A 13,784-nucleotide genomic window follows, 5' to 3' on the forward strand; every position below is an offset into this window, starting at 1 on the left:
TGGTAAGTTTATTAATTCAACAGACATATAAAAAGTTATTATTTAAATCAATCATAAATGTTGGAATTTGCAATATAGGAAATTGTATGCTTACCTAGCATACGAATGTACAACGCAGTCTGATCAGAGCTGTCATAGGAAATTGCTCCACGTCTCTGAAAAAAAGTGCATTTTAAGCAAGTCAGAGGCAAGTAATTTTTTAATTGAAATTAAAATAAAGTATTAATTAACCATTTCCATTTTAACTGTTCACACTAATTTCAGAAATTGTGTCTTTCATGCAAAATTCATCTTTGAAGTATGTATATCTACTGATTTTGCTTTAAGAGGATATTAAGGAAGGATAGGAATTGGTAGTGAACAGATCATGAAAAGCAGGATCAGTGTGGTAAAAAACACATCCATATATTTCTTTCCAATGTTTCCTCAATCATTCCTCACAACAGAACAGACACAGAATGAGATCACGCAGACATGAGAAAGCACTTCTCATGGCCTTCTAGAACACCATACCTGAAAGAAATACTTGCAGTTCCTGGCTTATGTATCTACTTTTACCTATGGGGTATTTCCATCTTCCAAAGGTAAAAGATGTAAAAGAACTGAAATTACACCATTACTGCAGCTCTAGGATGCCACATGCTACTTTCATTCGACCCTGTATATTCTGTAGGCAAAGCAAGATATCACTGAGGTAAGATGCTACACATAAAGGTATTTCAGAGAAAGCCAGAAAGTAGTATTTCAAATTTGATGATAAAAGTTCAGAAGAGTCATAAAGTTATCCATGTACAACACTGAGATACTCCCACATAAGCTGCATTTCTTATCTACATGGGACACATGTATTTCATACATATTCAGCTACTGCTGTAGAAAAATCCAGGAATTCTCCCATAAAGTGGTGAACTGATTCTCCAACAGCTGAAAACCAGAGGAGTGTCCTCACTGGCATCACACAGTCTGCAAAGTATGACTCCACCTAGCACCCAGCCTCACATTTTGGCTTTGTTGTACTTTGACCATCTTCTGTCCCTTCCTAAGGCCTTCATTAATGTTACTTGTTAATCCCAGGATTAGAGGCTCACCTTCACAATCAGACCTCCATTTTGACAGTTCAGAACATTCGTTCGTTACAGAAATGAGATTTTTTTTGTGGGAGGTGCACATTAGAAACTCCTATGACCTTTCTCTGTACACCACACTTCTTTCTTACACGGAGGACAGTGAAGTCCTTGATGCCACCAAGAGTCACCACATGACTTTGAGAACTTCAGAACTGGTGACAAACACAGTCATCCATTTTTTCGTCTGTGCACCAGGAACAACACTACCTCATGGAAAGACAACAGCCTGAAAACATGCAAGTTCAAAAGATAACGCAATTACAGAAGTGACCAAAAGACCTAGCTCCAAATGTGGTCCAAGAATAACAGCTGTTGTAAAGACTAAAAGGAAGAATTCCCTGTACAGAACTTATATGTTGTCTTAGCTTTTGTTCTATACTTCCTTGGAAGATCATAAACTATGCAAATAATTCCTCAATATGTGTTGGTACAGTGTTTCTCACAGCATTATGCCTGTCCTAATGGGAAAGGCAAAAATACAACTCATCAGCCAGAAAATGATGCTGACTTCTCACTAACATTTTCAATGTTTTCCATTAAACTTGCCTCTGAGTTTCAGAAAATCTCAGCGGAATATATTTTCCATAGCCTGGAACATTTCATCTCACTGACGAGGCACAATCAGTGATGTAATTTAGTGCTAACTTGCAATTTGCACCTGTCTATCACAGATTTCTGGACATGTCCAGTACAGTTCTGTAATCTAATACTGGAGAAACCTAAGCACACGTAGCTACAAGACCCACGTACAACTGGAGCATTAGTCTCCAAGAAAGAAAACAATACACAAAAATTTACTGAAAAATAAATCCTTTTGATATGTCGATTCTAAAATATTACTTGCAACCTAAAATAAAATATTGTAAATAAAGCAGTATATATAAAGTAGTGCAACCATGTATGCTATCAAATAAAACACATTTTTAAAAACATACTGTAGTTGCTTATACAGACAAGTGATTTTGCTCTGCAAGGATATATTTGAAACAATCAAATCTAGTAAAATTACTTTAGAAAGTTTGGTTCTTTAAGGAAAAACAGAGACAACTGATTATATTCACTAGCAATACTACACAAATAGTAGGACAATTTCAGCTAATTCTGCTAAGAGGACTGAGGTCTCAAAGATACTTATTCATTGAAATTTGTTAAAAAAAAATAGGTAAGAGGAAAACACGTATTAGCAAGTTCCACCAGCAGATGCTGGGTGGGTGATGAGCGGTCAGATCTTATATCTTTAGACCTGGCAAACAAGTGAAGTACAGAGTTGAGCACTGTGGTGGGCAGAGACAAAGGACAAAGCTAACGGCACAGAGGTTTTTTAGCAACTTGTGATAAATAAACAAATAATATTGCACTCATTCAGACATGGATTGCTTTGTGTCAGCTTACCCTGCAAATACAAAACAGACACACTCTACTGCAGGTTGTGGTGCACCACCTATTTCCCCACTTCAAATAATACTGTCAGTGCATTTGTTATTCTACCCTCTACAGTACTCTAGAAAAATGCAGGGAAAAAGGCGGAAAGAGAGAAGTAATTTAAAATACTCTGTTGTGTGGCTCTTTAAGATATACTGCCCAGATTCCACTACTTAAACCCAGCAAACAGAAAAAAACAGATTTAATGCTTCAGCTTTTACTGCGATATGATCTGACAGACAGCAAATTCATAAGAAGGAAGGCAAACGTGTCTTGAAGAACTAAAGTTACTGCAAAGCACTCAACCATTCAAATAATTTAATCAGCAGGATTTTACCTTTGTTGATGACCAAAAATGCCACCCTCCTCATTGCTACTCAAAGGCCCACTCTCTGTAGCCTATGCCAAGAAACCAAGACTCATCCTAAAAATATACCTTACTTATACAGTTGAGACAACCATAGCACACACTGAATCACCCTACAGACACCTTGGATTAGAAATCTTCATGGATTAAGACTGGCTTCTGGCACCTTGAAATATTACTTGTTGTCATGTTATTGTCAATATTTTTAACTTGTTTTGTGTAAAAATTCATTTATAAATATCTCTGTGCCACCTCTTCAGTCTACCTGAAGATTTGTACCTGTTAATAACAATATTGACCCTCAGTACAAATATCAAATAAATAAGCATCATTCCAGCAAGCAGACAGAATTACTAATGCTCAAAGACAAGACAGCCCTAATATGTTTGTGTTTAGGCGTTTCCAAGCACAAAGGCAACTTGGTTGATGGGATTGTGATGTACCCTAAATGATTCAACAAATTCCTCAAATGATTAGGTGAGGTTCTCAACTGCTCTGCTCCTTCCCAGGTATGAGTACAGCCACCTGAACTGGGTGAGCTGTTTTGCTTCAGCAGTGAAGATGGATGTCAGAAAGATGACTGGAAAGGATTGTTTATACTGGACTTCCACTTTCAACGCCTCACCTTAAACTTCAGTTTCACACTACAGTATATTTCTTCTTCCAAAGGGCAATACCATAAAAAAGCTTCTTTTTTTCTTATATTTTTAGACATATTTATGTCAAGGGAATGGAAGAAGTTCAAACGGAATTGGAAGATCCATTATTCCTCTAAGAACAACACTGATACAAGGACTCTGCAAAAACATGCAGAGGGAGTATCTACCAGAACTTAGATTTAAGTCAGATCTCTCTGAACATCTCTTCACAGAGTATAGAAAGCTATTAAAGACCATGCAATGGGAACAACATGTCAAAATAGTACACAGATACATCTTCAAAGGGAAACCGCTTCAGTGATGCTTGGGAGTACAAGCATTTGCATGTACCACTTGGAAACGGAGCACCTGCTGCTGTTTGTGTCAAACAGAAATGTTTCCATTGATGTATCAGTTTTATCACATGCACTTCCCAATCTTGTTGAGAGCCCAGCAGCAGCATTGCTGCTGGGCACTACATTTTGGCAAAGGCCGTCTTGTGGACTGCCTAGCAAAACAACTCCTGGTCTCATTCTCTAACAAAACTTGCTAGAGCTGTTGGCCTTCAAAATTCTGTACCACCCATCAGAAAGAACCATCCATGCTTTTTGATGGACTACACAACCCTCATTTTGCTACACAATTGTTTATTCAGAAGCTGGGAAAGAAAAGACAGAGGACAGAGAGCAACACAGCCAAGCAGGTGTTTTTACCCACCTGACTTTCCAGTCCAAGCTCTTTGCTGAACTATCAGAGCATTAGTCTCAATTGCTCTGAAGACATGTGGAGAAGTTGTTATACCATGGCAACTGCAATGTACTGGTTATGCTGCCTCAAACGTACACACTTGGAAAGCATTCAAGATCATAAGACAGCTTATGAACTGGAAGTCTTGGGAATGACAAACTAGTTAAGATTTTATTTCTCCAACTATTATTAGATTTCGAAAGCAAAACTGTCATGTATCTTAGATTTATTCCAAGTATTTAGAAGTTCCATGCTAAGATTCACAGTTTTCTAAAAGGTACCATCAAGCTTTTAACTCACTAAAGCACAGAAAAATGCTCTTTTACAAGCACTTAAATTGACACTCAGGTTGAATTCAGGTTAAGCCACTGCAAAATGGTCCTACAATTATTTAAAAACACTGCTGCAGTTAAAAACTTACCCTGAAAGTTTATCAAGCCATCAGTAAAATAAATCATTAATACTGCCTTCCTGAAATTTAATCAGCAATAAGAACCACACCTTTCCTTCAAATAGTCAAATGTGTTAATTTTAATGTTTTCTTCCATATTAAGCTATTTCACATGATCACCTCCCAAGACAGATGGCAGCCATTTTTGAACTTGGCTATCATTTGAATGATAGTTATCATTGTTAGTGACACATACATCTCACAAGCATTTGTAAGCTCTTTTTTCTTATATACCTCAGATGCATATCATGCAGCATAAGATTTATCCAAAGCTTTATCAACATAAAATATACAAAATAAAAGCTTGAGAATTGATCAGAAAGAAAGACCAAAAACCCACAAGCAATTGGTTTAAGTGAGGACAGTAACACACAGGGGTATTGCCTAAGGAAACTAAGTCAGAATAGCAGAAAGACTCAATAGAAATGGCAAAATAGGCAATAGGATGAACACAAAAGTATTAATTCTTCAAAAGAAACCACCACTAGCACATGTAGAAACACAATCATAAATAGCAAGGGATTTTATGCCTGTATTATGTCAGCTACCTGGAATTCCTATTTTTCCCCACCTTAAAACAATCTCTGACCAAACTGCACTAAACATAATCCTTGAACGCATTTGTTATGTCAAGTTCCAAAAAGCCAGCAGTTCAACAAAATACCAGTAAAATGCAGATGATGTACTGGTCCAGCACACAGGCTGTAAACACATACAATCTACCTTCAGTCACAAGCGAACATCCACTGGGTATCCTGGTTTTTTTCTTGATGTGACAAAAGTTGTCACAAGTGCTAGCAACTAAGCCTGACCATTTTTGCATTTAATAAATTTAGAAACATGCTATTGGCAATGACTGAAGAGTACAGGCATGGATGCCTGGCAAAGCTTGTTTTCACAACAAACTCAAATTCATGCTTGTTCAGATTCTCCTGTAAATTGTACAAACATTTTAGAAGTGTGTATCAGCAACAACAACAAAATCATCTATCTGTAAATGCAGGAACTTTTTTTTTTCAGTTTCCTTCATTCTCTCCAGTGATTCTGGCTCTCCTTCATAATCCTACACTTAAATTTATCCCTCCTTTTGGAATTAATTCTAGATTATGCAGCAAACTATGCTGAGAGGAGCCTGGTCTCATCTCCAGACACCAATTTCACCTATATTTACTAGCACAAATATCCGTTATGAGGATACTTAGATTGCTTGGAATGAGAGAGTAAAAACTTGATCCTAACATTAGCATGCATTTTTCAAAACATAGGGATCTCAAATGGAAAGGCTACAAATTAAGTAAAGCAGGTATTTCACATAAGCAAACAAAACTGGTATTTCCACTCCTGCAACTCTGAAATCAACAATACAAAAAGGATATCCTGTCCAGGAAGCAAAATACACTAATTTGTACTATTCTCACTATGTTTAAAATTGTTTTTCCTTATTTTCACAAAGGCTTTAAAGTGCTATAAAAATTGAAAATCTGTTAGTAACAGGGACAAGCCAACTCCTGCCATTCAGAAGCCATTTCAGATCCTTTTCTTTCAGTCTCCTAACTGGCACTGCTACAAACATACTCCTTCCCACTTCAAGGCAAGCAAAAGTCAAGAGATACAAAATCATGTAAGAACACTTAAGAAACACAATCTTGAATGGCAAATGATGTTTCCAAGACGGATTAGATTTAAAAAGGAAAAATAAGCACTTGTGAAATTCTTAATGACTTGTTTTCTCTCAGACTACTTATAAAGCCAGTTAGTCAAAACAGATTTTAAAAATGGCCTACCTTAGAAGTAATCCATTTGATAAGGATCAGAGCTAAACACCAGATCAATGCAATTCCCATTGGATCACCCCAAATACCTGAAGCATAATCTCCCCCCGATGGCCGCCAGTGCTGAAAGCAGCAGGGCACAGCAGCGAGGCACAAGGCAGGCGACAGCTGTCACCTGACAGCCCCTGCAATGTGCTCTGCCCCACTCCTCTCGCTGCCAACGCTGGACTCAACAAGCAAGTTTTACAACCAGAGGACATGCCAATTAGTAAAACCTTGCTAAATCCCACAGAAATGCTAAAGGAAATGTAAAACCACGATTACATCCTTTCATCATTTTTAAATACAGCAATGTGTGCCAGACAATAGGATCAAACTCCAGTAGTCAAAACACCAGAGCTAAGGCAGGATACTGCCCTTCCTTCAAATGCTGTGAAGAGTCTGTTTCCAGCAGATTCCACCACTTGTGATATTCACAAGTTCCTTTTATCTCTGTCACCTGGAGAACTGCTAAGAATTGAGCTTCAAAACATATTTCAAAATTGCTTTTATAGCAATGTACTGTAAATAGTGTTAATGAAGGTTAATGCACCAAATACGTGCAATTGTTCAAACCAATGGTCATTGTCTAACTTCTTTTGTCCACTAAATACCAGGCCATCCTTCATACTGTCTTTCTAGCCATTCCCACTCATGCCTGATCTGGCATGGGGCTTTCATTTACTGCTCCAAGGGTTGAACCTGGCTACAGCCTCCCTAGCCCTTTCCAGGGTTGGAAAACAGTCTAATTTCCTCCGAGAACACTGATTGTGCAGCAAAAGTGGTCCTACATGCTTGGTGCAGCCTGTCATTTTAAACTGACAAAAGTGTTTCATTTCAGAAATACAAAGGAATCTCAAATACTTTGGAAAAAAAGGAGCTACAGTGGGGGAGAAAAATGAACAGTGTAGGATAATGAGGAGTTTAAAAAGGATGAAGCTGAATAACTGAAAGCAAAATTATATGGAGAGTCTGCTCTTCCATTTTTTTTTTCTTTTGCAAAACATCAATTGCAAATTCCAGTATGTGCACAAAACACAAACGTTAGCACAGATCACCACAGGAGTGGGGTTTTTTAACATTAAGAAACTAATTTCCTCCCCTCCACAGGAAAAGGGGACACATACTACAGTGCATGTTCACTGAATTAAGATTTTTTAAGTGGGATAGGGCTCTTTGTTATTTTATATCATGAGTCCAAATATTTATGACGTCTTTTAAGCGATAATCATGGTCTCAGCACAACCTGTGAATCCCTACAGAACCATTACATTCCAACCATTTAATTTATGCCCTGTCTCCATGCCCCAGAAAGCCAGTCAGATCAAACCCAAAATCAAGAATATTAGAATGGGCCTTGTGCTATCTCACTTAATGAATGCAGCACTTCTCTAAAGAGCTGTTAACTTCTGTATAAAATACAAACTGTAAAAAAATATATATTTAAAAACATTACCACCTCTGAACAGCTGACAAGGTTAAAACACCCTGACAATTAATCACCACTAGTCTGATGTTTCTTTAAAAAAACAAAAACACAATAAATGGCATCAGGCTATATTTGCATTACAATGTGGCACAACTGGAGCAGATTAAAACACAGCTGCTGCTTGGATCTTTACACCTATTCTGTATGAAGCCCAGGAGTTTTAATTTTTTTTGCAGGCCATATTTACTCCAACTTCCTGCAAGAGACTCTACTACAAGAGGTTCAAAGCTGCCAAAAAATGACCCAGTAACTCATCAAACCTCTACCACCCTATTGAGGGTTAGGGCACATTTGGTGCACACAATGAGTGAAATGTTAATTTCTTTTGGAAGAAGCCTGGCTAGCATATACCAAAACCACTCCAGAAAACAACCAAATGGGCACAGCAAACAGGAACAATGAGGTGATTTGCTTCAAGATGGAACTCTCCTCTGAATAAAACTCCAGCATAAATAGCCTTATAGTCTTTGAAATGTCAAGCATTCCTCTCTGTCATCACTATTACCAATCCCTGACAAGTCTTCTGTTTCCCCATCTCAAAACACATGAAGATGCTCTTGGAGTGTGTGCACAGTCATGCCCCAGGTGCGTGGAGCAACACTTCCTTCCACCAATTTCAGATATAAAACGTTATCTTAGCAAACAGAGATATACAAAGTGATCACCCTTTCCTCTTTTGTCTTCCACAATTAAGTGATTTAATTAAAGAAGCCTTCTCTTACTGAAAGTTTTCTTAAAACTGTCTCATGCATAAGTTTAATATGAGAACACAGAAATAAAAGTATTTGAACACCTTTTAAGCACCACTACACCATTATTCATTTTAATTATGGCTTGAAAATGTAGAGATTGTTTTGGCATGTTTTGGCAATACAATTCTGAATTTGGAGACAGCATTAAGATCAGAAAATGCACTGGTTTGCATGAGAAGTTTAAGAAATCAACAAAAGCTAAAGCGCTTCTTCTGGGGAAAGTACTGCTTTGAATAACCCCACTAATAATTCCATGGTGAAAGTGAAAGAAATCATGTTTTACAAATACGTGGAAGAAATTATTTATGGTTATTAACAAGTATGGTAAACCCACAGCCAGAAGGCAACATAAAAATGAGGTAATACTAAATTCCCTCTGTGTTAACATACTCCCTGTTATACTCCCTCAGTTCCAGGGACTGCAGGGACCCTTGAGCTGTGGACATCACCCATCAGTCTCAGCTTCATCTTGAAACTAAGAAGCACACCAAAAAGAATAGCTATCGCATATTGCATTGTATTTTTTAAAAATTGGGGAAGTTGCTAATGCTGTTTCATCTACTTTCTTCTCTTTTTCTTTACAGCTTTCTAACAGATTCTTTTCCAGTTTTTCTAAAACCCATTTTCTTGATGTCTGCAGACATACCATGTTTGGTAAGGCAAGATTTACAGTCCTGAACATTCACATAGTCATTACCTATTCCTCTCTCCTTACCATCAGCTCACATGTCCAAGTGCAATTGCTGTCTCTTACCCTTTCTAAAGAAACAAACACCCCCAAAGTCTTCAATGTACACTTGATGATATGCAGCATTGCATATGCAGCACAATGATATGCAGATGCATTCAAGCAGTCAAAGGCATGTTTTGCCACAATTTTTGCATTTACTGAACGAACATCTCTGTGTTATTCCTGGTAAGACAAGCGTGTGTTATCAATGCAGCAGAAAACAGTTGGGGTTTTGCAACAGTTGATACAAAGATTCCACCAAGGAATTTGCTGAAGTTACCAGTTTGCTCTCATCGGGAAACAGCCATCACAAGGGACCAGCTCCTACCCATTCAAAGTAGTTCCCCAATTAACACACCATGATAATTTGTAAGGCTCCAATTATTTTCCACATACACTCCTAGAGATCTGCAAGGCTCCATGTGGAAAACCATTATTTCCTATCACATACTCTGTATTTGAAGCACCAAGTACAGGATCCCAATTTTACTTGTATATTTCTAATACATATCTGTTCCAATATTTTTCTATTTTTATTTATTTTCCTGAAGTTCATCAGCCCTGAGGAATGACTCAGGGCTGCCTTACAAAGCTTAGTAACTTCTGTTTGTGCAGAAGTGTCTTTAAATGCTCCAATCCCCCCCAAAAAAAAAACATTTCAGTAATGCCTACACCTACAAAAAATCCAGAGTTGAAGCAAGAGCACCAGATTTCAGTAACAAAACTGGGTCTTAAATGATGCTCCATTTTAAATACAGCAGGGCTTTGTAGATCTCCATCACTGACTTTTTATGCTAAAGTTGGAGGCCTGTTGCATATCACTCCTATTTGCCAGAATGACCTGATTTCTATGTGCATGCACTTGCACACCTGGCCCAGAAAAGAAATCCCCATGGAGTCTCCTTTGCCCTTCAAACACCTCCTTACAGAACAGAGGCTTGTGCACACTGATTTCTAGGATACACTCCTGACTGACCTATTACTTGCTGTGAACCAGTCTGGGAACTTTACTATATTAACAGCAGGTAATGACAGTAGAGGAATAAGCCTGTCATTTACAAATTCATCAGCACACAGTGGGAAAAAAACCACAACTCATTTCCATCTTGTCTTTGCTTTTCTCCCTGTCTCATTATATATCATGTGTGATCTCCCTCTCCAGCAGACTTCACTGAAAAAAAATAATTAAATGGTAATATATGAGTATTCTTGTAACAAGTGTGGGTAGCTACCGCTGCAGCCCAACCCAACCACTAAACACTGCATTCAAGGGAAAAAAGGAAGAAAAGTCACTATTATTTTTATAGATACTGAGTTCTGAGAGCAGAACTTCTAGAATTTCATAATGTATATACAATGACCAGCTTTTACAAATGCTACTTCTATTCATATCTTAATTTAAAATGTTATCTAAGCATTTTACTTCAAATTCAGCTACTTATTCAAAAGATTTGTCATGTTAGTTGCAACTAGGTACAAGATTCCAATTACTCTAGCTGTTTATTAACAAAATCATAGAATCATTTCGCTTGGAAAAGACCTTTAAGAACATCAAGTCCAACTGCTAACCCAGAACTGCCAAGTCCACCACTAATCCATGTCCCTAAATGCCATATCTACACATCTTCTGAATAATGCCAGGGACAGTGACTCATTGACAAACATACAGCTACATATCAGCTAGCCAGCCATAAGCAAATATGAAAATCAAGAAACTTAGCAAAATTCACCTTCAGGACCATGACTCCATATATAAATCACCATTACAACTGCCTAACTCATTGCAACCAAAATCAAAAGGCTGCTTGATCTTAACCAAGAGGTGAGAACTCCAAAACATGAACTTTGAAAGTCAAGGATAGCTATGGATCCAGAGGGGAGAAACTATACCCTTAAAAACCAGTTATCAGTTTTACAAATCTTCCATTTCAGCCCTCAGCAAGACAGAAAAGGAAAGAAACCTCCCCCTTAGAAAATATATAATCCCAATGAATAAAGGAAGTCAACAACTAGCATTTCTGTACAATCACCCATTCTGTGAATTTTCTATTGCTACTGCAACATAGTAACAGAAAACTATCAGGATCATGCTATGTGTCCTTTATTTCTAAAAGAGGTAAGAAGTAGTCTGTATTTTAAAAACAAATCATTTAAATCTTTGTCCAAAAAAGCATATTATTAAACACTGCATTTTTCTGTTGGGTGTATTATATCTTTCCTCTTATTTGCTCAACATCATGATTTTGCAGGTTAACAGAAATGGACATGTAACACTGAAAAAGGCAAAAACATACATATTGTAGTTGAGGGGTATATAAGAACACTTTTTTAGCTTCTGTGCATAGATTAAACACCTTGAAATAGTTTATTTCTTTTTAAAATTATTATTTTGCAATACAACTTTGAACACTCAGTGTCTCTGTCATATCATGAACTTCAGCTCTTTAGATAGATGCGTTTTCATAAGAAAAGGTGTTATATGGTATAAACTGGCTCAGTGACAAACAATCCAATTTAGGTCATTTAAATGCAGAAACTCTGAAATTACTGTTTTAGGTAAAACAAATCCCATCACTAAAATACAATTTTCTTCCTCTGATTTATTCAGACACACATCTTCAAAGAACATTTACTTACTATGGCATTTTAAGCCTTTGTTTAAATTCACAGAACTAAGATTTCTGCTGCTGTCTAGAGAAGAGATTTTTGGAAAGAAGTTATATACCATCTTTTTCAAAGCCTCTTTAAAGAAACAAATAAAAAAAGTACGAAAAAGTTAGGACAAAGTTGACATGTGTATTTCTCGTTTACTTTTTAGGAAATACTCTTTTTTAACCCTTGGATGTAGCGAGTCTTATCACCTTGGACAGAGAACATATTAGCATTTGTATGGATGGTGAATCAGGACTGATCTGCCCACACCTGCTGGCAGGTACTGCCACCTGCTCACTCACAGCAAGAAACTGGGCCAATTTTAGGGTTCAATACAAATGCCCTCATCTCTGATTTAAAAGACTTAAAGAACTGTACTTTTGTTACAAGACAAAGTTCCACCAGGGTCTCAAGACTGCAACCCACTCATTAAAGGTAGACTATTCTGAAACTGAGATACAAGAAGTTGATTTTTAGCTGCTCCAAGTTACTATGTTTCACTATTAAATACACCTTCAGCCAAGACTGAATGGTATGCTGGAAGCAAATAAACAGTAATTTCAATTCCCACGTACTTCACATATTGCAGGCAACCCAGCTATGTAAGTGAGAACAGTTGAACAGTTATGTGTGACAAGAAAAGCTACCAATGTTTTAGACTTTGGAATAAAATAATTATGTTCTATTTCTAAAGCATATCCTTTGAACAGTGAAAGATCATCTTACTGTGCTATATTTAAATGGGAATCTAAATAAAAAACATTGAGTTTACAATCTCATAGAAAGGCACAGCAACACTGTCAACACATCACAACAACCAGCAAAGAAAATTACAGAACTTAAAGTCACATAAGTTGTATCTTACAATTCTTTACAAATTATCAATAGAAGACAAAAAGGACACAACAAGTCTGTCTTCTAAATTGAAGGTTCAAGCTTTCTGCCTTGGACAGAAGCTTTCCCAATAACTTTTATACTTATGTGAACACTACTAGCTCACCCGCGATTCTTCAGAGCCTCCAGAAGTGTGTGTGTGTGTGTGTGGAAAGGGGGAGCACAGGAAGCACTCAGGGCCTTCCCCACACAGCAGCTCATGTATTAATTTCTACAGATGTGTCTGTCCAGCACATGAACTCAGAGAATAGAGCAATGCAGTGCAATAAATGAAGGCTAAAAGGCCCAGAAGCAGGGTACAATGCGAGATGTTCCTCTTCCCTTGCTCCCTGGGCTTCTGTCTCATTCACACGTGAAAAGCAAAAGGAAATAAATAACATTTATAGTAACAACTAAGAGCCTCTATTTGACTAAGTGATGGGTACTCCCATAGCTATGAGGGTTCACCTTTCTCTAAGCCTAGAGTAATGTCTTCCTGCCTGGTTCTCGTCTAGCAAGTTTTTCCTAATCCAGCACTGCTAAAAGCTACCTTTAACCCCTTCATGCACACTTCAATTCACCCTGTAGAAAGCATTTAAAGAACAGTTTACACAAAATTAAAATATTCATGCTTACTGAGATGCCCCAGGCAACACAGCTACCATTTACTTTAAGCAAGGATTTTCAATTTTCAAATCTCACTTTTAAAAAATTAACAATTACCA

The 13,784-nt window shown here is 37.4% G+C and overlaps 1 protein-coding gene across 2 annotated transcripts in view; it reads right to left on the reverse strand.

The window, feature by feature from the left end:
* Window positions 1–13,784, reverse strand: part of PDE7A (phosphodiesterase 7A) — a 72,763-nt gene that overhangs the window by 33,915 nt on the left and 25,064 nt on the right. Inside the window, exons 1-2 of one of the 2 annotated variants that reach the window (XM_062502013.1) lie at window positions 6,537–6,596; window positions 95–155 (exon numbers count right to left, since the gene is read on the reverse strand). In XM_062502013.1, the coding sequence (XP_062357997.1) occupies window positions 95–155; window positions 6,537–6,596 (121 nt within the window). Of the gene's footprint in view, window positions 1–94; window positions 156–6,536; window positions 6,597–13,784 lie in introns of those variants that run through there. The other variant, XM_062502003.1, reaches the window with a different exon arrangement.

Source organism: Cinclus cinclus, chromosome 1 (genome assembly GCF_963662255.1).
Source record: "Cinclus cinclus chromosome 1, bCinCin1.1, whole genome shotgun sequence".
NCBI classification, from domain to species: domain Eukaryota; kingdom Metazoa; phylum Chordata; class Aves; order Passeriformes; family Cinclidae; genus Cinclus; species Cinclus cinclus.